The 26036-nt window shown below is 51.9% G+C and overlaps 13 protein-coding genes across 13 annotated transcripts; 6 read left to right on the top strand and 7 right to left on the bottom strand.

The window, feature by feature from the left end:
* The first annotated feature begins 908 nt into the window (after nt 1–908).
* BJX67DRAFT_363937 (uncharacterized protein) lies at nt 909–1669 on the top strand. The gene is made up of 2 exons (XM_071030131.1): nt 909–1360; nt 1430–1669. Exons 1-2 carry the CDS (start codon nt 1174–1176, stop codon nt 1579–1581), a joined length of 339 nt encoding a protein of 112 aa, XP_070882406.1. The 5' UTR covers nt 909–1173; the 3' UTR covers nt 1582–1669.
* Nucleotides 1670–1977: 308 nt separating this feature from the next.
* BJX67DRAFT_384743 (uncharacterized protein) lies at nt 1978–2625 on the bottom strand (the record flags this gene model as incomplete). Its single annotated transcript, XM_071033716.1, has 2 exons — nt 1978–2255; nt 2331–2625. The coding sequence occupies 2 exons, from the start codon at nt 2623–2625 to the stop codon at nt 1978–1980; spliced, it is 573 nt and encodes a 190-aa protein (XP_070882405.1).
* A 2361-nt stretch (nt 2626–4986) lies between these two features.
* BJX67DRAFT_384741 (uncharacterized protein) lies at nt 4987–5402 on the bottom strand (the record flags this gene model as incomplete). The annotated part of the gene is made up of 2 exons (XM_071033715.1): nt 4987–5153; nt 5222–5402. 2 exons carry the CDS (start codon nt 5400–5402, stop codon nt 4987–4989), a joined length of 348 nt encoding a protein of 115 aa, XP_070882404.1.
* A 1886-nt stretch (nt 5403–7288) lies between these two features.
* On the bottom strand, nt 7289–10176 carry BJX67DRAFT_363934 (F-box/WD repeat-containing protein). The gene is made up of 2 exons (XM_071030130.1): nt 9336–10176; nt 7289–9280 (listed from the first exon to the last, which is right to left on the bottom strand). The coding sequence occupies exons 1-2, from the start codon at nt 9729–9731 to the stop codon at nt 7592–7594; spliced, it is 2085 nt and encodes a 694-aa protein (XP_070882403.1). The 5' UTR covers nt 9732–10176; the 3' UTR covers nt 7289–7591.
* Nucleotides 10177–10214: 38 nt separating this feature from the next.
* BJX67DRAFT_363933 (uncharacterized protein) lies at nt 10215–11547 on the top strand. Its single transcript, XM_071030129.1, has one exon. It carries the CDS (start codon nt 10470–10472, stop codon nt 10923–10925), a length of 456 nt encoding a protein of 151 aa, XP_070882402.1. The 5' UTR covers nt 10215–10469; the 3' UTR covers nt 10926–11547.
* Nucleotides 11548–11557: 10 nt separating this feature from the next.
* BJX67DRAFT_363932 (autophagy-related protein 17) lies at nt 11558–14019 on the top strand. The gene has a single exon (XM_071030128.1). It carries the CDS (start codon nt 11686–11688, stop codon nt 13369–13371), a length of 1686 nt encoding a protein of 561 aa, XP_070882401.1. The 5' UTR covers nt 11558–11685; the 3' UTR covers nt 13372–14019.
* On the bottom strand, nt 13447–14648 carry BJX67DRAFT_261813 (uncharacterized protein). Its single transcript, XM_071026357.1, has one exon. It carries the CDS (start codon nt 14447–14449, stop codon nt 13679–13681), a length of 771 nt encoding a protein of 256 aa, XP_070882400.1. The 5' UTR covers nt 14450–14648; the 3' UTR covers nt 13447–13678.
* A 1-nt stretch (nt 14649) lies between these two features.
* BJX67DRAFT_261804 (putative arsenate reductase (Arc2)) lies at nt 14650–15827 on the top strand. The gene is made up of 2 exons (XM_071026356.1): nt 14650–15374; nt 15467–15827. The coding sequence occupies exons 1-2, from the start codon at nt 14849–14851 to the stop codon at nt 15661–15663; spliced, it is 723 nt and encodes a 240-aa protein (XP_070882399.1). The 5' UTR covers nt 14650–14848; the 3' UTR covers nt 15664–15827.
* Nucleotides 15532–17769, bottom strand: BJX67DRAFT_363929 (serine/threonine-protein kinase RIO1). Its single transcript, XM_071030127.1, has one exon. It carries the CDS (start codon nt 17684–17686, stop codon nt 15992–15994), a length of 1695 nt encoding a protein of 564 aa, XP_070882398.1. The 5' UTR covers nt 17687–17769; the 3' UTR covers nt 15532–15991.
* Nucleotides 17770–17839: 70 nt separating this feature from the next.
* On the top strand, nt 17840–21970 carry BJX67DRAFT_363928 (chromosome segregation protein SMC). Its single transcript, XM_071030126.1, has 5 exons — nt 17840–18099; nt 18182–18341; nt 18391–19601; nt 19665–21562; nt 21616–21970. Exons 1-5 carry the CDS (start codon nt 18062–18064, stop codon nt 21906–21908), a joined length of 3600 nt encoding a protein of 1199 aa, XP_070882397.1. The 5' UTR covers nt 17840–18061; the 3' UTR covers nt 21909–21970.
* A 147-nt stretch (nt 21971–22117) lies between these two features.
* Nucleotides 22118–22869, bottom strand: BJX67DRAFT_374606 (GIG1 family protein; the record flags this gene model as incomplete). Its single annotated transcript, XM_071031575.1, has 2 exons — nt 22118–22644; nt 22752–22869. 2 exons carry the CDS (start codon nt 22867–22869, stop codon nt 22118–22120), a joined length of 645 nt encoding a protein of 214 aa, XP_070882396.1.
* A 291-nt stretch (nt 22870–23160) lies between these two features.
* On the top strand, nt 23161–24697 carry BJX67DRAFT_261715 (cytochrome b5 reductase family protein). Its single transcript, XM_071026355.1, has 4 exons — nt 23161–23455; nt 23524–23675; nt 23742–24367; nt 24427–24697. The coding sequence occupies exons 1-4, from the start codon at nt 23451–23453 to the stop codon at nt 24574–24576; spliced, it is 933 nt and encodes a 310-aa protein (XP_070882395.1). The 5' UTR covers nt 23161–23450; the 3' UTR covers nt 24577–24697.
* Nucleotides 24698–24818: 121 nt separating this feature from the next.
* Nucleotides 24819–25930, bottom strand: BJX67DRAFT_384731 (phosphatidylinositol phosphate kinase family protein; the record flags this gene model as incomplete). The annotated part of the gene is made up of 2 exons (XM_071033714.1): nt 24819–25589; nt 25661–25930. The coding sequence occupies 2 exons, from the start codon at nt 25928–25930 to the stop codon at nt 24819–24821; spliced, it is 1041 nt and encodes a 346-aa protein (XP_070882394.1).
* Nucleotides 25931–26036: the final 106 nt, after the last annotated feature.

Below are 26036 nucleotides of genomic sequence, written 5' to 3'. Positions count from 1 at the left end.
GTCCCCGCGGCAAAGGTCCGAGACAAAGAAAGCCCTAATTCCGAGCCACCCAAGACTTCCAGCATGAGAGCCTAGGCCATCACCGACACTGCATGCCCATGTGCCACTCGGACAGAACACGCGGACGCAAACCTTCATATCTAATAAATACAAACTCAGTCAAGCGGAACCGCCCAAAACCCAGTCCTCGTAGTGACGCTGCCAAGTCCTGTCCCCCGTCTTCCTCGGTGTTGTCACGAAGTACTCGTCCCGCCTCAGGTTTTTGTACAGAGCCACAGCCACAGCGGCAATAGCGATGCGTAACACCAGGCTGAAGATGAAGGAGGTAATGGTTTTATTGCACTCTCGGTAGAGGTTGGTGTTGGTTCTGCTTTTGGACGGGCGTTGGGAAAGGACTGTTGTCCCTACCTTGTAGAGTAGATGGCCTAGGGTAGGTACCGTATGTACTGACTTTCTTTCATCTGCCTCATCCCCTGCAGGATCTCAACGTTATGCTCTTCCCGCTCTGGGGTTGCATCGAAGGGGACCTCCTCGTGGTGAAGGAGCTTTGGTGCGTGGAAGCTGCGCATGACGTGTTCGAGTGCTGCGGGAGAGGATGCGTTTTGGAGACATGTTGGCTGGTGGATGGGCCATCCGGGGATATAAATGGGACTATACTGCAATATCGCGTCTCTTCATCCGGAATCAAGTTCCCGTCTCAGAACACGTCATGCATTTTGGAACTCTTCTTCAGCTGTCTTGATTCCAAATCAACGAAATGATTACAGGTGCAGAGGACTACTTGGATTTGCATAACTCACTCTTTGGCGGCTGAACTACCAGTCCTGTACGAAAGGGCTTATCTTCAGTGTCGATCACAGATGGTATGAAAAGCAAGGGGATCATACTACGATAGGAAAAGGACATCATTTCCGGACTCGCCATAGCAATAACACCTTGAAGACTCTAAGCCACTATCCTACCATGAACGCCCCTAAACAACGCGCCAGATCTAAAACAAAGTCCGTCCAGAAGCAAAGACTGCGAGTTTTCGAGATACAATAACCAACAAGACCGCAGAAAATACACTCCGATAAGCCCGTGAGCCTCTTTCTTAATTAGGCAAACCCTGCAGGTAATCCTGCCTAGGCGGCTGCAGCTCAGTAGAGCTGTTCGACGCAACAGCAGAAGCGTATGCAAGGTAGGCCTCCTTATAGCCCTCCCAGGCTTTATTATACGCTTGGTACTTGGCTGAGTCTTCTCCCAGTGCAACTCCAAATGGCCAGTCCAATGAACACCAATAATATCAACGTCATCAGCATCAGCAGCAGGAGGGGTAAAAAGTCGCTAAGCAGCTCGCATCCTGTTGTTCGTCTGGATCCTGCGATGATGGTTAGCTCGGCTGCGCTTTGTGCTCGCTATTGTTGCCAAGATGGTGAGAGACACTTACCCCCGTTGCCACCGTTTGGGCTCTCATATACAGGGAGAATGGGGCCTTGGCGTGCCATGGGAGGCGAGGACGCAGCCTGCTGCTGGGTGGAGGTGTTGTGGTATGCAGGGGGTCGATCGGATGATGGTGAGGCAGCGGACTCGGGGTATTGAGGTGGTTTTGGGAGGTAGGAGTTGTGCATGGTGAGTTCGGATGAGACCTTTGAGGTGCGATGGGGCGAGTACAAGGGAAAGAGAGGTGGTGAAAACCAACACGTACGGAAATAGGGAAATAGTTACTGCAGTTGTGGCGGGTTCTTTCCCTCGGAATATACTTCCGGCACGGAGCTAAATGAACTATCCTCTCTCCTTCCTCTATTCCGAGTGGGACAACAGTTTACGGTGCGTGACTTCTCCAGGCTACAATGGCCGGTATGAAATAATGAGGTCATGGAGATCAGCCGCGAAAGCCTTGTAACGGCAATCAATTCCGATCCTCGAGTAGCTCAAAGAAAGTAATATAGCAAGAATAACACAGCAAAGTAAATAGCACAGAAATCCACAACCAACTCAGTACCTAACCGCGGCGTGCAAAATACCCCCAACAATCCCGTGCTGATGATCATCAAGGCCCGATCCTTGATACAAGGGGTCGCTAGAGGAGGTATTCTGCGCTGTGTCCGTCGTACTATTAATTATTCGCGGGATGGCGTCCGACGACGCTTTAACATCCTTCATAGAAAGTCCCGCGGGTAATCCGACGAAGAACCCGACGACGAAAAAGATCACCAGTACTACACCGCAACCCTTGGCGCGTCTGCGCCACTTGCCGGTAAATCGTCTAGATTCTATTGAGGAGGCTCAGCCAGTCAGTCTAGGTACTGTATGCATTGTGCCCACGGAGGCAATAGTTACGTACTTACTTCTTTTGACCTTGGATGCGTACGTGCTTCTGTTGACCCATGATCTGGTGCTACTGTCTGAGGTCTGTCCCCGCGGGAGACTCGGGGTTTCTCCGCTGGCTTGCTGCTCGAGGACAACATTCTCGTACGCGGGGGGCTGAGTGTATGGTTGTAAGACAGCAGACTGGGGGTATTTAGGGAGCGCCTCCATCTCAATCGAGAATTCGCCTTGGGGTCTGGCTGGATCGTACGTGGAGGGGCCTGTAGTGTAGGGTTGCCAGTAATGAGCGCTTTCCGGTCGGCGGATCTCTGCCATATTGCTGTGGTTTGAAGGGTTGTTGGAGGAGATCAACACGAGAGAGTAGATAGAAGGTGGTAAGTACAGCTTAAGAGAAGAGAAGAGCTGGCGGTCCTAAGGCCATCTATACCAACTTTGCACGCTTAAAACCTTGTCAATTCCGACAGCATAGCACAGCTCTGGAACTTTGGAGCGCGTTGCAACTACGTCTGGACTTAATTATTAGGAGAACCCAAAACTCAGCAGAAAAATCGACTTCTTAGATGTCGGCCCCGGGCCTTCTGCGTAGCAACCAAATAAGGAAGAGATGGCGAGACTCGAAGCTAGCCCTAAAACCAAAAAGCCCCTTATAAGTCACACCTAGACAAAATAAAGTAGACAAAACCCCGGTCCTATAGGAGCTCAATTCTCGCCCATAGCTCCATCCTATCACTCCATTTGCACCATGTACATGTCCCCCATATCGCGCCTGCATCGATGGTGCGGACACTTAACACTGCCACTATTAGCCAGTGACACCCATACCGGGACGAGGAGGATTATAGCAAGGATCGAGAAGACAAAACCTGCTGCGAGAACCCCGCGAAGGTTAGGACAAGACTGGAGACATATTGCTCTTTTCACTTTCTCCCTGAATGATGTACTCGCTACTGCTACGTCCAGTCGGTCAGTTAGCGAGGGATCCCAAGGCGTAGAGAGCGCGCTACCTACCCGTAGTCTGAGTATTCAGGTTCTGACGCGTACTATGGCTCGTATTTGAAGATTCCTCGTAGGGAGGAGGTGCGCTCATGTTGATGATTGCAGCTCCGGTGCTGGATTGGTGTGGTGAGGCTTCGTTTTTGTCGTGGCGGCCCTGATTCCCGTATAGCAGGAGGGTCGTTGCGGTTCTGGTGCGCCCTCCGGGCTGGTAGGTCTCGCGCGGATAGGTGGGGAGGCGGACCGTGTTGTTGTGGCCTCGGGGTAGATTCATCTGATGGGGATGGCTGGGTGGTTCGGCCATGTTGGAGAGTGTGAATCGACAGGGAAAGTAACGAATGAAGTAGACCAATGAAGTATGCAGATGAAGTTCAGCAAGTGAGTGAGCGTTGGGATGGCAAGAGATGGGAGAAGAGGAGTCTTGGGCTACGACTCAGAGCTCTTGATCTGAAGTCACGATTTCCATTCTCTATAACCAAAGTTTCAGATGAATATACCGGAGGTAGGGTTCCTCAAGTCCAGTCCAGTGAATCCTCCAGGGACCGGATATTGAGGATGGGAAGGTCAAATCGGCTCCCGTGGCCCGTCCGCTCTTCATCCGGTCCAATATCACAGAGAGATGCGAGAAGGATTGGATGGGAGCGCCTGAAGTGACTCACATTTAGAACTCTGAGGACAGGGGCAAATTTACGATCAGGAACTGGTGCAAAACTACTGCTACTCACGGATACTACAAGTAGTACTCACGAATGGCCATTTCGCAGAAAGATGGAGATTAAGATTCCTCTGCACAGTATACGAAAACATAACATGCCCCAAGCCCTAACTAAGTCAAAGCAAACCAAAATCCTGCCAAACTCCCATACAATTGCGCGCATTCTGTCATATTTCTTCTCAAAAAGCAGACCACATTCAGTTCAAGTTTTTATTTCATAGAGAGTTCGAGAGCGTTCACTTCAAGCAGTGCAACCGCCACAACGCCTCTAAGTACAGCGACAAGGGCTGCTGCTGTCCTCGGGATACAGGATCCACTACCTTCTCTTCTAGTTTCTCCTGCTCACTAGTTAGATTTTCCTACCTTTCCTATGTGGGGATAAAGGGGAATACTTGCCGTCCTAACTGGATCTGCGTAATTTGTCGAGGTTGGGGCACGATGGTGCCGCAGTTCGCACATCTCGATGTATGAATCGGGTATACCGAACCGGGTTGAGGTCGAGTTGTAGCGCCTTGGTGGGGCGGGGAGACCCTGTGGATTTGAGACCTTGGGTTCCATGGAGGCGACGATGGAGTTTGTCTTTTGGCTCTTATAGAAAGACATCAAGGTGCAGGCACAGAGGGAGGCGTGACAATGTAGAGACGTAGAGGTGAAGTAGAAGTTCTGTATACGAAGAGAAGAATCTGTTGGAAGTACGGAGCAGAAGCTGAGGAGGGAAAATAATCCAGCAGATAATGAGCAGAGAATCACTCCTTAAATGCATAAGGTCACCCCTCGTCCTGTATAGAGTTTGGAGAGAGAGAGAGGGAGATCCGAGTCAGTTCCTGAGTGAGCCACACTGTTTCATTCAAACTTCAAGGAGTCATTATAAGCTTGTTCTAGAACCAAATACGCCTTCAATGCCATCTATCCAAGCAATCGACATTCCCTATTCCGGTCCGCCGTAGGTCTCCCTCCTGATCACGGCCCTATTCCTGCGCAGCGAGCGCCCAAGACCGAGTGCTCCAAATACCGACTATAATCGTGACAGAAACGCCAATCACGAGCAACAGCATGAGAAATTGCCAAATTCCCCGGACTCGGTTTGAACATCGCCGCTTCCATCCTGCTATCTGCCCGCTGGTTTTGGGGGTTGCTAACGTTGCTTCGTTAGTTACGGCTTCGCTTCGTATCTGTAGATGTGGACGGTCATTTTCATCTTACGGTGAGTCTCGGCTGGGAAGAGATCAGAATATTTCGGAAGTTCGCTCATCTCAACGTCGTCTTCAGTTCTGGCTTCATTATACCCCAACGCTGAGATGACGGAGGTGAAGCCTCGAGGATGGTACGTCCGATCCGGGTACCGGGGCATATCCAGCGTGTAGCCACGGCGTGTATCTGCCATATTGTCTGGTCTAGAGCGAAAGTAAAGAATCAGAGAGAAGAAAGAGAGTCTGAGGATGGACGTTCGTCAAGAATACTCTAGACTGAAAGATGTCTCCTTATAAGTCCCTGGTCCCGGGGGACCCGCCCAGGGACAAGAAAGCTTCAGATGACAGCCGTCATCAGCATCGACAAGCTTTCCTGCGTATCGAATGAGGAAAACGAGCTTTTCAGGTCCCTCGACAGGTACCTTCCTTGAGTTTCTAGGCCCTGTCGCATGACAGGTGTCGTGTGTCAACGGATGGTGAACCGTGAATGCATGGTATACTAACTTTCAGGAACGGGATGGACTTCCGGGCAGTCTCGTGAAGCACCTTGTTCAGTGTCTATCTTCCGCGGCCTCGCTTTCCAGTCTATGACGTGACTCTACAGAGATAACTTTGGGTGATGCCGTGCTATCCGGAGGACAGGAGAGGCCCTTGGAGTATGCACATGTGCGAATCCCCAGGTCTACAATAGAGAATTCGAGAAGCAGAGAGATCAGAGAATTTGACTCAATTTGATCAAAATGAGAGGAGTCCATGAAAAAGAGAAGAAAATACATGTCATTCGAAAGAAGAACTCGGTTCATTCCATGTCTCTCAGGCTATCAAGAATAAAATAACAGGAGGCTCATACAAAAAATCAAGCCACGCATTGAAGACTGGGCGTAAGTCTAATACAAAAACTTTTGCCATCCTGTTATCTCCGCAGTGCGGATACAAAATACAAGACAGACCCAGTTGACCCGGCTTACAGGAATATATCAATCAATCACAATCTGATGGAACTGGAATACTTCATTTATATCCAATTATCCACATAAAATCAGTAGTCGTCCTCGCAGTCGTGCTCCACCCCAATCGCCCGATTTCTCCTCCATCTAGTTTTGCCTAAATGTCGATCATCGTATTCGTTCTTTCCTCGATGTCGGGTGGGTCGAGTGCGTCGAGGAAGAAGATAGCCAGGAGATCGAAAGTATTTTCCTGAATCGCTTGCCGTGGGTTGATGCGTTCTGGTCGTTATGCGAAGGGGATTCTACAAAGGACCCGTGTTAGTCTTCATGTAGACAAAACACAGTATATGGTGGCGGTACTTACTCTTTTCCGAGTTGCACTTGTTGTTGCTGTTATTCGAATAGGAATGAGGATACTCGCCCCGAACGGACCGATACGCCGCCGAGTTGGTGTTGTAAGCGCTGCATGGGTCCTTCGGGAGGGTGTTGAGGATGTTGATAGTTGGTTCGTCCTTGATGGAGCCCAGTTTGAAGTCGTCGTGGGGCCCGATGATGAAGCGGGTGTGCGCCTTTGTTGAGGCTTGGTACTTGGGGAGGCCCTCCATATGTGTGGTGATTGGTGGTTTGTTCTTGTTCTTGTGGTATTGAGGTGTTGGTGAGGTTGGCGAGCTTGCTGATGAGCTTGTGGTTGGAGGGTTTGTTGTATAGAGTGGAAAGAGGTAGAAGTGGATGAACTTGAGACGCAGTGCGTATACTTGATCAATTGATGATATGAAGTGTCGATGGACGACTATGGGAATAAGATGGATGGATGGATAAAGAGATGCGGTTGGGAGAAGAGAAGAAGAGAGCAAGAGCAAGAGAACAATGTAAGCACCATGCAATTAAGTTATGAATCATGTCAGGCACAGGCACAGTCATCGGACAGCCGTTTCAGAGACATTCCTAGCCAGCAGTTGATTAGGATTCTCGGCCTTGGTGATTCTACTCTCTCAAGGTTCGGCCCAAAGGAGATGGATGCACCCTGCAGGAGTCGAAAGTTAGGGCTAATTGTCCGGATGCTAAAACATCCCTCCGCGGCAGTGACATGCTACACTACCAAGCATTACGTAGGCTATCATGTGGTTATGATGGTCAGGAGTATTGATTCAGAAATAAGTACTATAATCATAGAAACCCGAGCGGTTAAGGAAGTGTCTCCCCATGCGTGTTGAAGCAGCAAGCTTTTGAAACGATGACGCCTCCCATGATGCCTCCCAATATCAATATCGTTTGCCCACCAAATCACACAACGCCATATGCGCCAACCGAGACAAGAGCGACAAGGGGAAGACCATGCGAGAAAGGGTATCCATTATCCATCCATAAACAAGTCATTAGAGCCAGCTAATTCAGAAAGTAAAGGCGAGAAATTGAAACAAACACCGAGCTTAGCATCAGCTTTGGAAGCTGTACATCCGTACTTCGCAATCCTCGCTTCCTGTGGCAAAACGACTGTCCCCAAGACCAATGCAAGTCACGGGCCCGGAGTGACCGGTGAAAGTCCTCTCGCATTTACCGGTTCTGGGGTCCCAGACCTTGATCATACGGTCTTCAGCACCGGACACGATGCGGAGAGTATCGGCGCCGAGAGCCCACACGCCCTCCAGGTGACCGAAGAACGTGCGCAAGCACCTCCCTGTGGTTGTCTCCCACAAGCGGATAGTCGAATCCAATGCACTCGTCACTATATACCGTGGAGGCGCCGCACGGCCGTTCTCGAACCCGGGACCAAAGACTGTAGATTGAGAGTAAGTTGCGTTTGGCGCTAATCTCATCGACGCCTGGAGCGACTGCGGATCAGTATCCGCAGATGTGGTGCTGAGGCTGTCATTTTCGCACTCGGCGTCGTGATCTTCAAATTCGAACTCCCGCGGAAGCGGAACAACCTGCTGTACTTGACCCACATGCCCGTCGAATGTTCTAATGCAGGTCTTTGTGTCCAAGTCCCAGAGCCGCACTGTGCAGTCGTCCGAAGCCGAAAAGACAGTCCTCGATTGCATGTCCACCCTGACCGCGTTGACCCAGTCAGTGTGTCCACGAAGCAGGCAGGTTGACTTGTCCTCAAAATTCCAGATTTTGACCGTCTTGTCGACCGACCCAGACGCAAGAATGGAGGCGTCAAAATGCAAGCCGATCACCCCACCCCGGTGACCAGTGTACGTAGAAATGCACTCGCCGGTACGCCAATTCCACACCTTGATTGTGCGGTCCATACTACCACTGATCAACTTGGTATCATCAAACTGCAAACAACGGATTCCAGACTCGTGTCCACGAAGTGTGCGCAACTCTTCGCCCGTATCGGTGTCCCAAATCTTGATCGTCGTGTCGTAAGAACCAGTCGCGAGGATGTTATCCTCAAATTGCAGGCACATGACGCCATTGGTATGGCCTTTGAAGGTTTTGACCGAGCACCGCCCGTATTTCCAGTTAGTGCCAACCTTAAATCGATCCTTATAAACCTCCTTCCATGGCCGATACCGGGTCTTATAGAAATCCTCATCCTTTTCGGAGTCATCTCCTAGCGACGAACAGTGGCGTTTGACAATAGAAAGCTCACTGCTAGCATCATACTTCCTCTTCCCGGTACTGGTGGGCTCTTCCTGTGGTTCAGTGGAAAGTTCCCGTGGGGGAGTACCAGTTTCCGTCCTGTCCATGTCCCACGTTGTAGCTCGGAGCTCGATCGCTCGCTTCGACTCGTGTAGGCGTTTCCTGTCCAGAAGTGGAAGTCCCCAGCCACATTTCTTGCACTTGCGATGAATATGTTGCTCGCACATTCTGTGCCACACCACATCATCGTCTGCTAGCGCGCGCCACCCACGTGAAACCTGAGCCGCCTTGCAGAGCGATGTCGTGTCCAGATAGCAAAGAATTTTAAAAGCGATCTCGGGAGGGAGGGCGGTGAGGAAGTCGATGCGGATAAGGTCACGGACGGTAGCGGAAATATACGAGAGTTGCGGGAAGCAGCATTGAGCCATGATTCCCTGCAGCAAGAGTTTCCGGTGCTTAGCGGGAGCGGCAGAGAATAGGGACCAGACATGCGATATGCTTTGCTGATCGGTTTGCGGGAGTGTTTCCAATTCCTTGCGCAATAGTCAGTATCACAAACAGTTCATAGGAGGGAAATGGAACACTCACGCGCTGAAGGAGATCCATAGACGGTTCGTCAGCCTGCCGCCTGCACTTGAGGTCTGGTCGATGACGATAGCAGTATTTCGAGCTGGCGTTGTTTAGTTCAGGTGGAAGTATAGATCGAGGGCCCAGAGGAGCGTAGTGCTCGGGGATGTGTTTGGCAAGGAAAGGCGCGACATTCTGATTTGCAAGTTTCGCAGGCGCATTGGATACATTGCCGAAGCCGTGGGACGAATGCTGGTGGGAGTTGAGTTCGGCTTCCTTTGCTTCTGTAGTCCGAGAGGGCCCTCCGAATATGGATTTGAACGAGGTTTGAGGATCTTGCGAGCCGCTCCCCATCTCGTCCGATCGACGCCTTTCCGGCAAATCATGAGAAGGGAAGTTATCGTCTGTCGTCGGCATCTTGGGGGTATCTGGCGGCGATCCCGAATCTCATGCGACCATTCCAACCCCCGGTATCCTTCCGATCTTGTTTATCGGGCGTCACGGCGATCGGAGGGCGGGGTGAGGTACGACAGAACGGGGTTCGAGGGCCTTTTATAGCGGGTGGTTGAGTCGGAGGAGGGAAACCCTGGTGGCAAAACTTGTGAGGAGTATCCGGCCGACAAGCAAATGTTCAACAATAACGGGGCGGCTCGACATCAAATAACTCCAGCGAGACGTCTAACAAAGAGCGATGGGCGGCTGAAATCTGGCCTGTCCTTTTAAGAGCCAGTGAAGAATTGAAGGAGGAGCGGGAAGATGGCGCATCGATCACGCAAGTGAGGATCGCCCGCTCGTGCTCTGTTGCTTTGACTCCACTGCCGCTCTGGAGTTCTGGCCGTATCACGTGATGCGATGGCGCCATTGGGGCCCATTCTGGCAACAAGCTGGGCTGCGGGATGAGGAAATCTCTCGCCAGAGCTGACACCATTCGTCGCAATGATCTGGGTGCATTGCACGACGGCCTGACATTCGGCACCCCGTCTCAGTTCGCAACGCACCCGAACCCCGACGATCCCATCCGGAGAAACATTCAACTCGAACCGTGTCAGACCCCCGACTCCATCCCAGAATGGTGTTCAGCGCCCGCCCGCCACACACGTCAATCGCTACATTCTGGAAAGGTTTCACACCAAGCACCCGCTTCTGTTAAAATGGATGATCGCATTCCTGACGAGGGACCACGATGGAGCGCCACTCATGCCGGTCCCAGGGGACCCTTGTCAGACACCAAGGAAGAAACAGGGTTACCTTTTCAGGTTAGCAGCGCAAGCCGCCGGAGTCCACTGTTTGTTTGAAAGCTTCGAGCTCTCTCCACATCTTCACGCCAGGTCCGCGATCGTCTTGCCCCATGTTGAAAGCCAACTTCTCTCGACCCCAGAGTTCCGGTCGACTTCGCGTCCATGCGATACCACATCTCGTGATTTTACGACTCAACAGCTTGTTCCGTTGCGCTCTGATCCACATGACGAGGATATCTGCAGGAGCAGAACATTGGCACTGCACTGCCCTTCTGTTCAGGCTCACCGCAAAGTTGCACCGGCCAAGGAATCTGTGCGATCCCAACCTGACAAAAATGGCCGGGACACCCGGGGCGAAAATGAACAGACATGATTTGTCATTTATGGCCTGATCGGAGCTAAAGTGACGTGCATATAATTGCATAAAATAACTCCAGGGTTAACCTGGAACCCTTGCTGAACGACTCACATGGCCGTGAGGGCGAAGAAAAGGCTTGAGAAGAGTGCTTCAAACGGAGCGAGTAGACGTTGCTAAGTTCTACAACAAGGGTATGGGCCATGAGTACTCCGCTGCGAGCTTCAAGAGTTGGCTTGGAATCAAAAGAGCACTCCATCTCAAGACGGATCGACATCCGATCGCCATCAAAGCAAGGATGTAGCCTGGAGGATTGGAAATGTTGATCAAGACACGCGGCTTGGACATTCCCTGTGACTTGTCATCCGAATCAGGGCTTGTAAATTATCCAGAATGAACCAGCACCATGTAATCACCAAGATGGGCAGTATGAATAGGTTTCATATCACCCCGACCCCGACACGGCACAAGCCAGACCAACCTTGTATCCCCGCAATGTGTGCCCTGCAGCCTCTGGCCAAGAGCTGCAGATGCCTGGGGCAGAGGTGGCTTGGCGTCTCTCACGTCACGTAGCGCTCACGTGACTCGTGTGGGTCGTCCGCTGGACCACCCGCTGACGACTCGCATCTCATGGAACGCCCGCGGCTCTTCCGCTGTCTATCCTTGCTCGACTCATTGGGTTCTCTCTCTGGAAAGGCAGTCGCTTTTTATTCGTCTGCCTGCGTCACTGTTTGCGAGCTCCGATCCCGCGGGACACGGGTGAGTTGTTCTATTCACCATGTCCGCATTGGATTCCTCCCCGGAATCCAGCACCGGCGCTGTTCCTCCTCCTGAGCACCTCCAGGAGTACGGGCCTCCCGAGTCACCTCCACTGGAGACTTTGATCTCTCATCTCGTTGCCGCGAAGAGGTCATTGTCCTCCATCAACCATGTGTGGCGCGCCAACGAGATCGTCACCGCCGCTCGCTCAACATTAGAGGAAAGCGTCGTGGTCTCTGCGCGCACACGCTTTCTCCGTAGTGGCCTGAACAATCAGCTCCGGCTCCTCTACAACGTCCGAGCCGAGGTCGAAGAAATATCCCTCAGAGGCCGCTCCGAATTCGCAGGCGCCCTCAAAAGCCTCGATGCAGCTGATGCGCGGCTCCGGAAAACGATCGGCTTACTTCGGGAGACTATTGTTCATGCTTCCTTTCGCCCAGAAGGTGAAGAGCCCAAAAGTCTACACGACTTTGTGGATGAGCGAGGCGTTGAGGAGCTTCACACCTCGTTGAGGAGCTCGATTGACCGAACTAATGCGGCGCAAGCTGAGCTTGAGTCTTCGAATTCTGCCTTCGACGACGAGCTGCAAGCGATCAAAAAGGCGTTGGGCACTTACCGGGCGGCGACAAAGTTAGCGTCCTCCCGGTCTTCGCTCTCCTCCTCGGGCTCGCAGTCAGGATCCAGCTCAAATTTGCCTTCTCTTTCGTCAACGCCGTCGATGGTGCATTTCCTCGAGACGCACGCGCAAGAAATGGCGAATCTGCTGCAATCATTAGTGCGTCATTTTGATCTGTGTGTCACCGCCATTAAACATACGGAAGGAGGCGGCGCGGCCGCGAAGTCCATTACGGGGGACATGCCCGCTGGTGTGATTAGTGGTCGGGGCGGTTCGAATAGTGAAGGTGAACTCAACGCGAATTTGAACGCCCCACTCGATCCCGTGAGTGATTCAGAGTATCAGCAAATGGTAAATGTCATCATCAATGACGCAGCTGAGGCGGAGGATGTCGTGATGGAGATCCAAGATCGAATCGGAGAAATGGAGACAGTGATAGAGAATTTGCTCACCCAACGGGAGAGTTGTGCTGCCGTCTACAACGCCACGAAAGACGTTTTCGCTCACCTATCATCCCTTGCTTCCACTCGATTACCCGGATACATCGCCCAGGCTCACGCGTTCACTGGCGTCTGGAATGAGGAGCACGGCCGTATCAAGGGTGGATTGGCGGACCTCTCCGACCTGAACTCCCTGTACGACGGCTTCCTTGAGGCATACGATGGCCTTATCATCGAGGTAACTCGCCGAAAGCACGTGCGTCATCGCGTCGAAAAGATTCTGCGCGAAACTCGTCACAAGCTCGACGCACTATACGAGGAAGACGTGAACGCGCGCGAGACCTTTCGGGTCGAACAAGGCGATTATCTACCGTCTGATATTTGGCCGGGGTTGAGCCGAGAGCCAATGCGTATCGAATTCCGCCGGATATCTGGCGGGCCCCTCAAGGGCGTCCTTCAAGACGCTCCCAACCGAAGCCCCGAACCCGGTGAGGGTGAACGTGAGGGTGAACAACATGCACACAGTCATGAGATCATGTCCTCCAATCACGGTGAAGTCATCCCCGACTTACCCAAGCCGCTTGTTGAACAAGCTCTCGCTCGACTAAAGAGCAGGCATGCACTTGGGCGCGAAGAAGTCCCGGGCTAGCAAACTAATTGATGTTTCTTCCACTTACGTCCCACCCTGCCTAGGTACTTCCCGCAGACCCTCTATACTCAGACGACCTATATGATGAACTTGAACCAGGCACCGCCTCTACTGACCTCGGACTTGGGGTGAACGCACTCGCCAGTGGTATACTCCGGTCACTAGGCCGCCGACGTAGACGCCGTGAGCGCCCACCCCGAGGTCGAAATGACGATCAAAGAGAGCTCTGATAGGTCCGTTCAGTGAGTTCTGGGCTCGTCTGAGCCGGAAAACATCTACATAAATGAATATCATGTAATACAGTTTCCTACATCTTCCACGTCTTGTCAACATCATCCGTATCCTGATAGATTTCCCTCCAACCCAGCGACTGCCATCGTTCAGGCCTCTCTAGCGCATCCACAAAATGCCTGATTGCCAACACCAACTGCGCCGCCCACTTCTGCGGACTGACCGCTCCACAACCCGTCGCCATTGGCGTCATCAGGACACTCCCAATCCTACCCCGTTCCTTATACTTCCCTGCTCCTCCTTCACTAGCATCCAACCCCCGATTCCACCGCTCGACCGCGCACAGTAAAGTCCACACACACTCATACACAACCTCCCGATCCCACCGCACGTCATCCGGCGTCCTCATAGTCGGGCACAGCCCCACCCACTTACACCCCCACTCATTCCCCCCCTCACCCGCACGACGCAGTAGCTCCTCGGGAAAGGGAACAAGCTCACAGGCCCCGGGCGGCAGAAACCCGCGATACTTCTCGTAGAGCACCTTCTGCGCCGCACGCGTCAGCGTATCGTAGGGGTGGTGCGGGAGACAGAAGGCGCGCGAGATCGCGTCATCGAAGGCGCCGTCAAGACGGCCGTAGGAGTTTGCGGGGGAGACGACCAGGTCGAACTTTGTGGAGGTGGGGAGGGCGGCGAGCGAGCTGTTGTGGGTGGTTATTTTTACGGGGGGGTTGTTGGTGGATGAGTTGTAGGAGGGCCAGTGGATTGGGAGGGCGGCGTTGAAGGCGTCAAGATGCTTTTTCTCCATGCAGAGGAGGTGGAACGTGGGGATGTTTTCGCACGTCATCGTGGTGGTTGGCGGTTGGTGGTATGGGGAAGGAGAGGTTGATGGTAGTTAATCCCAGAGGGAGTTGGTGTGGATGTTCAAAGAAAGATGCTCAATTATATATTGTTCCCTGTACCAGCAGGCAACAGAGATCCTCGATGATGATGGTGGTGGTGAGAGGACACGTTGGCCCGCGGTCATCAGGCTGATGAGCTTCCCCCGTTGAGTCAGAATATACACTCCAAGTGGAGGAGGGGTCGAGGTCTATCCTGATCTCTCGTCGTTTGGGATACTCGAGAGCAACGACTCTAATTTTGGTACCTAGTTCTCCATGCCACTAATCTGATAATCTCACACTCAAGCGACTCCATATTGAGGCTCTGCATCAACTCCCCCCGACCCGAACTTTTGGCCGATTCTATGGGGACAGCCAAGCGTCAACATGAAGTGCCAGTGATCACCGATCGATACGAGGCTCTGCAGGGACACAAAAGTAGCTCCTCCACAACCAATCATCACCCCGCAGTGACATCTCAACCTGGAGGAAAAACGATCCCAGCAGGAAAATCCCCAACCTCGAACTTCACCTTAACCACTCCAGCAACTCATTATTACATCCCTCCTTACCCCCTCAAACCACCATACACAGCATCAATAACAATGACCACCCAAGAACCCCCCGGAACACCCTGGCACGCCGACTTCCCCGCCCCGAAAACCGAGAACCCGGCTTGGTTCCCGCGCGAAACCCTTCTGGACTGGATGAAAGAGGGCAAGAAGAAGTCCGGCGTCGACTTCCTCCTCGTCGACCTCCGCAGGACAGATTTCGAGGGCGGCACGATACGCGGGTCCCTGAATCTCCCCGCTCAGAGTCTCTACCCGACGCTGCCGACGTTGTTTGCGCTTGTGAGGAGTGCGGGGGTTAAGGATGTTGTGTTTTATTGTGGTTTGTTGCCGCTAATTCCCCCTCCCCCCCTTCTTTTATGCATTGATAGGTAAGGAGGGACTAAAGAGGGCTGACTCTCGTTCCTGGTGTAGGCTCGTCTCAGGGGCGGGGGACGAGGGGTGCGGGGTGGTTTGCGGATTATTTACGGGATCAGGGGGTTTCGGATGGGGAGGTGAAGAGTTGGAGGTTGGAAGGGGGGATTAAGGGGTGGGTTAAGGCGGGCGAGGAGTATACGAGGCTAGTGGATGGGTTTGATAGGGGTGTGTGGGAGAAGGCCGGGATTTTATAGTTCACATGTGGCTAGATTGGTAGGTTGGAGAGTGGGAGTCTCGTCGATACATATGTTCATAATTTTCATATACGAGTCTTCTAGAGATCAAGTATATCTGAGCTTAGGCTTCGGAGGAAGCTTATGGACGGCTATCGGCTATTATAACCCCATTTGACGGCATACGCCGAATGGAAGAGCCCTGGTTTGCCTGAAGCAAGCTGATGAGCAGCGGGGTGGTCTAAAGAGCGGAACTCCGTGTCTGTGAGGCTGCATACATCAGCTATTTTGGGCGGATGTAGATGCGATTGCGCGCAACTCGCTGATTTTCGGAGGTGTCCTAGTTCGCTCACTTGCGCTTCCTAGATGATGCTGAAACGAGTTGTTTTTTGAGATGTTTTGGCATCTTCTTAGCCCGTTTCTCGCGCTTCTCTTCCTTAACTTTGTGCTTATGCTCTCGCTTAGCATCTTTGTCCTCAAAACGCTTCCCTCGAGGAGGCTTCGGTGCGAACGGGTCCTTCTCCTCTCCTTCGTCCTCGGAGCCCGAGCCACCAACCGATACTCCACCGCTGGCGTCGGATCCGGACTCAGCTTCTTCGTCCGCATCTCTGGCTGGCTTCTCACGAGCGAGGAGATCCCGATAAACAAGATCGTCTCCCCCGCCGGCGTGAACCTTCTCGGCGTCTCGTTCGAAGTCATAAACCTGGTCCAAGGTCTGGGGAATATACTGTTGACGGAAGACGGCGGTGTCAACTTCACGCTCGGCCGCGGTCTTGTCTCCTTGGTCGACTGAGAAAAGCTTTTCAATGGCATCGTGCATCTCATCGCACACTGTCGTTGGCCCGCCACTGGCGGTGATGAACTCGAAAACGGCTCGCTCAGAAAGCGTATCGACGTCCTTCCGGCGGAAGAAGTCGCTAACATTTTTGATATCCATACGCAGAAACTCCAGACTCCGTGGGTGATCGTGCTCGACACTCTGACTGACGTCGATAACGTAGAGCTTATTGTTATGATAGAGAGTGTTGTACTCGCTGAGATCCGCATGTACCAAGTGGCAGGTCTGGTACATTACACGCATGTAGCCTAGTAGATCGATGTAAATCTCACGCCACCTTGTTTCTGGATCGGGGATATTGAATTCAACGTCCTTCAAACGAGGAGCGCCGATCCCCTTAGAGTTTCCAACGAAGCCCATAACCAAGACATGAAGTCGCAGGTGAATAGGCTCAGGACAAGGGATTCCGGCAGCATGTATCCGTCGTAGGTTGCGCATCTCCTTCTCAGCCCACAGTTTGACCATGGCTCGATTGTTGCTCTTGTTGTAGCCCTGACGAAACCTAAACTCTCCCGTAACATATTTGTCTCTGTCTTTGAAGACCAGGATGCTCGTCTTGTACACTTTGATAGCACGGTGTACTGGTGCAGCGTCGAGATCATCCTCCGGGAATAGCATCGAGTGGTATACGTTGGCTTCTTTACCGGTAGATAGACATCCATGAATCTCAGAGACAATGTTGCGGTTAATCATCTGTAACAGGATCATGCGTGTGCGAGGATCCAGCACCTGCTCGGAGGTGGCTCTATCCGCCTTGTCGGCACCACGGTCACCACGAGTCCCCAACCCCGACTGGACATCATCCAGCTTGATTTTTCCCGCATGCCGAGTTAATGACTTGATTTGATCATCGACGGAGGCAAAGGTGTTGACGGTGGGCTTCTGGGTGTTCGTTTTAGGGTATGTCCATTTGGGGGCGTTTGGATCGGCGGCGAGCTCGTTTACTCTCCGTTGACGGTTGTATGCTTTCGTGAGATCCGCGGGGTTAGAAGAATTGAATTCATCGGCGTCTAGCTGCTCTTCAAAAATGTCATCATAATATTCGTCGTCTTCATCGTCACTCTGCTCTTCATCCACAATCACATCTTGCCCCGCTACGGCGGGGACAGTCCCGCCAGCATTCGCATACCCTTTGTTAGGGATGTAGGTATGAGACGGGGATATGCCGTCCGCTGGCGAAGCCGTTATAACATTCGGATCTGCCATAACGACCGTAAAGCGAAAGTCCCCTCCGAGTTGATAATTGAAGAAGTGAATTGTGTCGACAAAAATTCGGGCAGAAAAAGTGCTGTCGATAATCCGTGAGGTTATCTCATTGGACAAACATGATGTGGGTCAGAAACTTCTGACCGCCCGGCAGAACCCCGCGGAAGAGAAACGCGTTGGTGCGCGTCGCTCGAGGCTCCAATCGTCGCATCTCGAGGCTCCTGACATCTCATTTCGACGAGAGTTTTCTGGCGTTGTAGCTCGCCATTTTACCCTACCAGTCAATCTTCTGGGGATTAAATTTTGTTCTTCGCGGCTTAGTCCGCGTGATGCTGAAGTCGCTGTGGTTTCTAGAATTTTCGTGTTGTGGTCAGGATGTATGTCAAGCAGATCATTATCCAGGGCTTCAAAAGGTAAGTCGTCGGATATTTGTCGCGTATCAGTAATCGCATCAAGAAAGTACATTGAGGCTGACTCTTCCCTTTACACCTGAAGCTACAAGGATCAAACGGTCATTGAACCGTTCTCGCCCAAGCACAATGTGATCGTCGGGCGTAATGGCTCAGGGAAGAGTAACTTCTTCGCCGCTATCCGCTTCGTCCTTAGCGATGCCTACACCCACTTAGGCAGGGAGGAACGACAAGCTCTTTTGCATGTATGTGACATCCATTGCTGCTGACTGACTGAAAACTTATAGCGAGTAGGAAGGTTCTGGCTCTGCAGTTATGTCGGCTTATGTCGAGATTATCTTTGACAACTCTGATGACCGATTTCCCACCGGCAAGCCTGAGCTTGTCCTCCGTCGTACGATTGGCCTGAAAAAAGACGAGTATACCCTCGATCGGAAGAATGCGACAAAATCGGACGTGATGAACCTGCTCGAATCTGCCGGGTTTTCAAGATCGAATCCTTATTACATCGTGCCGCAAGGCCGAGTCACGGCGTTGACCAACATGAAGGATTCCGAGCGTTTGATTTTATTGAAGGAGGTCGCAGGAACCCAGGTTTACGAGGCGCGCCGGGCGGAATCCCTGAGAATCATGCACGAGACCAACAACAAGCGGGAGAAAATCGACGAGTTACTGGAGTTTATTAACGAGCGGCTTTCTGAACTGGAAGAGGAGAAGGACGAACTGAGGAGTTTTCAAGAAAAGGACAAAGAGCGGAGATGCCTGGAGTACACGATTTATTCTCGCGAACAGCAAGAGATCTCCAGTTTCCTCGACAACCTCGAAGAGCAACGACAAACAGGTGTTGAAGATACCGATATCAACAGGGACCGTTTCATCCAAGGAGAGAAGGAAATGGCTCAGGTTGATGCCGAGATTGCCGAGTGCAAACAGCAAATTGAGTTCCTGAAAGTCGATAAAACCCAGCTAGAGGACGAGCGGCATGAAGCTTCTAAAGCCCTCGCCCAAGTCGAGTTACAAGCAAAGTCGCTCTCGGATAACCAGGCCGCTGCTCAGGCCCTGAAAACCCGCCACGATGAAGATCTAAAGACCGTCCAAAATGCGATCAAAGAGCGCCAAGCTGAACTTGAGGAACTCATTCCCCGCTTCAATACAGCAAAGGATCAAGAGGATGACGCCAAAGCGAAGCTGACCGAGTCCGAGACCGTACGCCAAAGACTGTACGCCAAGCAGGGCCGGAATTCGCGGTTCAAGAATAAATCAGAGCGGGACAAATGGCTACAAGCGGAAGTTAAGAATAACTACACTTCGATTTCTAGCGTACAGACTGTCTTGTCACAAACGCAGGAAGATATTAAAGAGCTTGAGAATGACGTTGCACTTCTGGAACCGGAAACTGAACGTTTACGCCAGCAAATCGATGGACGGGGAGATACTATCCAGTCGGTGGAGCAGCAGGTTCAATCTGCCAAGGATGACAGGGACCGGCTGATGGACCAGAGAAAGTATGACACCGTAGCTTTGGAACTCAAAGCCATCAATACTAGGATCTGCTAACTGGCTTATAGGGAACTCTGGAGGGAGGAGGCGAAACTCGATTCAATTCTGTCGAACGCCTCCAACGAAGTTGACCGTGCGGAGCGCAACCTGTCTCAGATGATGGACCACAATACTAGCCGGGGTATTGCTGCAGTGCGAAGGATCAAGCGTCAGCACCACCTGGAAGGTGTTTATGGAACACTTGCAGAGCTATTCGAAGTGAACGATAGATACCGTACTGCTGTTGAGGTCACGGCTGGTCAAAGTCTCTTCCACTACGTTGTTGACACGGATGATACTGCGACGAAGGTCCTCGAGATCCTGCAACACGAAAAGGCTGGAAGGGTTACCTTTATGCCTCTTAATCGGCTGAGGAGTAAGCCGCTCAATATGCCAAAGGCCAGCGACACAATTCCGATGATTGAAAAGTTGCAGTATGACCGTGCATACGAGAAGGCTTTCCAACATGTCTTTGGCAAGACAATCATTTGCCCCAATCTTCAGGTTGCGGCTCAGTATGCCCGAAGCCATGGCGTCAACGCGATCACTCCCGAGGGGGACCGGTCTGATAAGCGGGGTGCTCTTACTGGTGGTTTCCACGACTCACGGCAATCCCGTCTTGATGCAGTGAAAAATCTCACGAAATGGAGGGACGAGTACGAGACGAAGAAACACCGTGGAACAGAAATTCGCAGAGAGCTGGAGAAACTTGATCAACTCATCACTAGAGCGGTGGGGGAACTACAGAAGCTCGAACAGCAGCGGCATCAAGTTCAAAATAGTAGCGGACCACTCCGACAAGAACTGAGGAGCAAGCGTGACCTTTTACAAAAGCAAAATGACAATCTAGATGCTAAGCGTCGTGCTCTTCGCAATATCGAAGGCAACTTAGCTGCATTAAAAGACCAAGTCGATGCATTTGAAGCGGAACTAGCCTCGCCATTCCAAAAGGCTCTTAGCGACGAAGAAGAATCGCGGTTGGAATCTCTGAACACGGCCGTTCAGGAGCAACGTCGGCAGTATCAGGAACTTTCCAGCAAACGCAGTGAGCTAGAGGCCCGAAAGTCAGTCCTAGAGGCAGAGCTGCGGGAGAACTTGCACCCTCGCCTCGATCAACTGGCTAGTCAGGACTCGGAGATGGTAGACAATGACGGTCAAGGGAACCTCAAAGAAACCCAGCGTGAGATGAAGCGTCTTACCAAAGCCCTTGACAAAGTTGGTCAGAGACTTGCCCAGATTGACGAATCCATCGAACAAGCAAACGCACGCGTGGCGGAGCTGAGCCAACAAAACGCCGAATCCCGTCGGGAGCTTGAGGAGCTGGCAAAGTCGATTGAGAAACACCAGCGTCGTATGGAGAAGAGTATGCAAAAGAAAGCTGCCTTGACAAAGCAGGCTGCTGAATGTGCGGCAAACATCCGTGACCTTGGAGTGCTGCCTGACGAGGCATTTACGAAATTCAAGAACACAGATTCCAACACTGTGGTCAAGAAGCTCCACAAAGCCAATGAAGCGTTGAAGAAATACTCCCATGTCAACAAGAAAGCCTTTGAGCAGTATAACAGCTTTACGAAACAGCGGGAAACACTGACTGACCGAAGGCAAGAGCTTGACGCGTCTCAGAAATCCATTGATGACTTGATCACAGTGCTCGATCAGCGCAAGGACGAGGCGATTGAGAGAACCTTCAAACAAGTGTCTCGTGAATTCGCCAACGTCTTCGAGAAGCTTGTCCCCGCAGGCCGTGGGCGCTTGATCATTCAGCGTAAAACTGACCGCGCCCAGCGGCAGGACGAGGATTTGGATTCTGAAGACGAGGCAGCGAAGCAAAGCGTAGAGAACTACGTTGGAGTGGGGATTAGCGTCAGCTTCAACAGCAAGCATGACGAGCAGCAGCGCATTCAGCAGCTTAGCGGAGGACAGAAGAGTAGGCATTATCTATCTCGTTCGGACTGGGGAAGTAGCTAACGAAATAAACAGGTCTTTGCGCGCTTGCTTTGGTATTCGCCATCCAGGCGTGTGACCCAGCCCCTTTCTACCTCTTTGATGAGATCGATGCAAACCTGGACGCCCAATACCGAACCGCCGTTGCTCAGATGTTGAAGTCCATCTCCGACTCGACCAACGGACAATTCATTTGCACTACCTTCCGACCAGAAATGCTGCATGTTGCCGAGAAGTGCTATGGAGTGAGCTTCCGACAGAAAGCCAGTACAATTGACGTGGTGTCGAGAGAGGAGGCATTGAAGTTCGTCGAGGAGCAGAAGACCTAAGCATGATGCTGTTTTGCTCTATTGGGGCGGCTATGGTAATGACCGGTTCAGTAATTCCGATTCTTGATTCAGTGATTTGTCTTCTCCATGTACTTTACTATTATCTGGTTCAAGGATTCCCAATACTCGCACGCTTTGAGGCATTCTAATCGCGAAACTCCACCCACGTAGCTGAACTCCAATCTAGTCTATCACTCCTCCATGACTGCCTACTCCCCGGTCCACTCATGCAAAAGCCGATCAGGCACCTCCTTGAGAAGAACATGGATATGCTCGAGCCCCCTCACACTCTGAAGGGCGGTGTAGTTCTTGAACCACAGAACATGCGACTTCGGATCCACGAAGCGAATCTCCTTGTCTTCCGCAAGCCTCGCCACAAATGTCCGCTCGATAAACGCGTCAATCAAGTTCCGACTCTCCTCAGTGATCACCTCCTCTCCATCCTTGACGGGGATCGGGGTGCGAAGCCACACGACCAGGTGCGAGATCCCCTTTGCAAGCCCGTAGGGCCAGTCATTGCGGAGAATCTTGTAGTCTGCGGGGTCAGCAAAGGGGATCGGGTTGTTGAAGGGCAGCGGGGCATCAGCCGCAGTCTCCGTTGGTAGCTGCCATCCTAAACGGCGGAGGCAGATGTAGTTCGTGATTAAGCCGTACTGGGCCTTCGTCTCGTTGGTCCATTTGAGATATCGGATGAGGTCGGAGGGTTTCCGCTTGAGAATGCCGAGATTGCCTCTTGCTGTGCGGGGTGGATATTAGTGGTCAGGCCCGGTGTTGTTCATCCTTCATCCTTCCCGGTGAGGAGAAGCAGGAGAAGAAGACTGAAGAAGGAATGGGGGAGCTTACCAATGATATCTTGGAGATCCTTCCAGTCGTGGTAGATGAACTCCTCATCTGTTTGGGCCAGGACCTGACGGTCCGTTTCCGTGAGGTAGAACGCTGGGGGCTCTTCTTCGATGGCCATAGTGGGAAAGGCGAAGGGCGGGAATTGTGAAATTCTCAGGCCCCGGAAATCTTAGTCGAGAAAGGCTAACAAACGCCGGAAATAAGGAAGAAAGGAAATAGTTAAAGCCCAGTCTGGACCTGCAATGCGGTGATTGTGTCCCCTCAGCGGGGAATAGCAGCAAGGAGCCTCGAGCCACAGCATCCCAACAGTCTGAGTCAAAAGGGTTGGTTCCGCACTGTAATCCTACCTATCTCCTTCTTGACATCTTTTTGAGCTAATTCCATCTTTCCTTATGACTGAGAGTGTGTCATACGACTGATCGGAAGAAAGATCCATTGCGACTCGGAGCATTTGTTCGTGGGAGGCCAAAGGTCACTGCAATCACAGTTGAGCTTCGGCCTTGTATTTTACCGTCACATAACCCGCCCGCCAAACCGAATCATCCCCTGCCGAAGTCCAGTCCCTCTCAGGCTTTCAACTTTATTTTCCTCCTTCTTGTGCACTCTCTCAAGGTTCAATTTCTCTTCTTCTCATCTTTGTTTTTGGTTTTCTGTCCTCGTATAGCATCGGAGTTACCGGAGGAATTGCCAATTGTCAATATGAGGTGCGCTTTTACTCTCTGTCGCACGACTTCTGCGATTGTGACCTGACCGATGCCGGTCCCTAATCTAGTGCCTTGTCCTCGGAGAACGTCAATGGGGTGTATATCCCCTCCGCCCTTCTGGTGGTTGGAACCTTTATCGTCAAGAAGGAATGGATTCCTTTTGCGGTAGCTCTGGCTGTAGTTTTCACCGGGTGGAAGCTATCCAGCGGTGGTAGCACAAGTGAGTGCACCATCTCGTCGCACACCGCAGCGATATCACATGTCACATTCTAACCTGCTTTCACAGAGGCCAGGAAAGTCCTCAACCCCACCGAATTCCAGAATTTCGTCCTGAAAGAGAAGAACGACATCTCCCACAATGTCACCGTCTATCGCTTCGCCCTGCCCCGTCCCACCGATATCCTCGGTCTGCCCATCGGCCAGCACATCTCCCTTGCCGCTACCATCGAGGGTCAGCCCAAGGAGGTCGTGCGCTCCTACACTCCCATCTCCTCCGACAATGAAGCCGGTTACTTCGACCTTCTCATCAAGGCCTATCCCCAGGGTAACATCTCCAAGTACTTGACCACCCTGAAGGTCGGCGACACCATGAAGGTGCGCGGTCCCAAGGGTGCCATGGTCTACACTCCCAACATGTGCCGCCACATCGGTATGATTGCCGGAGGTACCGGTATTACCCCCATGCTCCAGATCATCAAGGCTATCATCCGCAACCGTCCCCGTAATGGCGGAAACGACACCACCCAGGTGGATCTGATCTTCGCCAACGTCAACCCCGACGACATCCTCCTCAAGGAGGAATTGGAGAAGCTTGTTGCGGAGGACGACGGGTTCCGTGTCTACTACGTTCTCAACAACCCGCCTGAGGGCTGGACTGGTGGTGTCGGCTTCGTTACCCCTGACATGATTAAGGTGAGCGGCTGCTGTGTGTGCTTTCGATCACATGGGCTAACGATATCTTTCTTCTCTAGGAACGTCTCCCTGCTCCGGCTAGCGACATCAAGGTTCTTCTCTGCGGCCCTCCGCCAATGGTCAGCGCCATGAAGAAGGCTACTGAGTCTCTTGGCTACACCAAGGCCCGCCCTGTCAGCAAGCTCGAGGACCAGGTCTTTTGCTTCTAGACGAGAAACATACCTATACCCGATTGCACAACCATGAGTTCAACCTGGTTTGAAGATGTACATAGAATATTGAAGCGGCGCTATAATATTCCTTGTGGCTGCTCATCAAATAACCCAAGTTTACTGAAGATGTCACGCAATTGTTTGTGCAATTCACACAGATCACCAGCGAAAGTCACTCAATATCAGAACATGTGGTATAGACGTTGAGAAGGGAAAACTAACACCAAATTCATTACATTTCATTGCTCCGGTGACTGAACGTTTACCTCCAACATCTCATCCACCATCGTCAGGAACTTCTCCCGATACTCTTTCGCAGTTGTGGTAATGCTCATCGGACCCTGCCTCCCTATAACGTTAAACGCCTGGACAGCTCCCGTCATGGCTTGCGCATGGAGTGTGTGCTTGGCCCAAAAGAAGTCCAGCACAACGGCCCGATACTTCCACTTGCCGTCCGTGGATGTCACACCCACGCGCCACTGCGTCTTCCTCCCTATACTACCAGGACTCGAGGAGGCCGGGAACCGAACCAAAAACAGGGAATAGTCAACGATATCCGCGGACGAAAGGAAGGCTGTATCTGTTTCGAGCACCCGCTTCACCGTTTCGTAGTTCTTCCGTGTTAGTCGAATCTTGTCTTCGAATTTATCGGCTAGTCTCGACAGTGTATTCCCTGACACTAGCGGACCAGGGACTAGATCTCTCTCCGGGTAGAAGTAGTCGATTGGTTTGAGATCGTAGGTCTCCCATTTTGCTGCGTTGGGGTCTTCCTCCTTTCCGTAGAGTACGTTCTCCATGATTATGTGATGTGCCGGCGAAGTACGCAGGATACTTCCGATAGATCTATATGGAGCAAAGACATAATCGGTGATCCAAACGAGAAGGGATTCCGGGTGATTCCGCATGAATTCGTAATACGGATCTAACAGATCTTTCCGGAAAAACGAGTGTTCGAAGTGTCTGGGGAGGCTTTTGACTAAGAATGCAGAATTGGAAGTGCGGAAGAAGGTCTAGTGCCGTGAAATAAATCACGTTAGACACTTTCTAGCCTCCAGGCACGGCTAAGTTCTGGTATACAAACCGATCCAGAATATCCCAAATCACCCATTGGGACTAACGGTACAGTCTCCCCTTCGCTTAAGAAGGAAGGCATGTAGTCTTCCTCACAAAAATGCCATACCTCAGTCCGCAGTTTACGAAAGAGCTCCTGCTCGTAACGAATCAACGTAATGTAGAAGACGCGGAAGAAGGCCAGGATGCGCTGAATCAGAGTCCGGCGAAAGGCTCCTGGGTCGCGGAATAAAGCGCGCTGGACGGAACGTGAAATGGCTTTCTGGCGACGGTTAGCCATATCTGACGATGAAGATTCGAATGACCATTTTGAATGAGAAGCCTTGATTTCTACATCTTGCAACAGGTCTGGACTCTGGAGCATCGGAGGAGTGACGTCAGTGGCA

The sequence above is a fragment of the Aspergillus lucknowensis genome (genome assembly GCF_044049455.1).
Source record: "Aspergillus lucknowensis strain CBS 449.75 chromosome Unknown BJX67scaffold_52, whole genome shotgun sequence".
Taxonomy (NCBI): Eukaryota; Fungi; Ascomycota; class Eurotiomycetes; order Eurotiales; family Aspergillaceae; genus Aspergillus; species Aspergillus lucknowensis.
The sequence above is the reverse complement of the archived record's forward strand: the minus strand, read 5'-3'. Positions and strand labels throughout refer to the sequence as shown.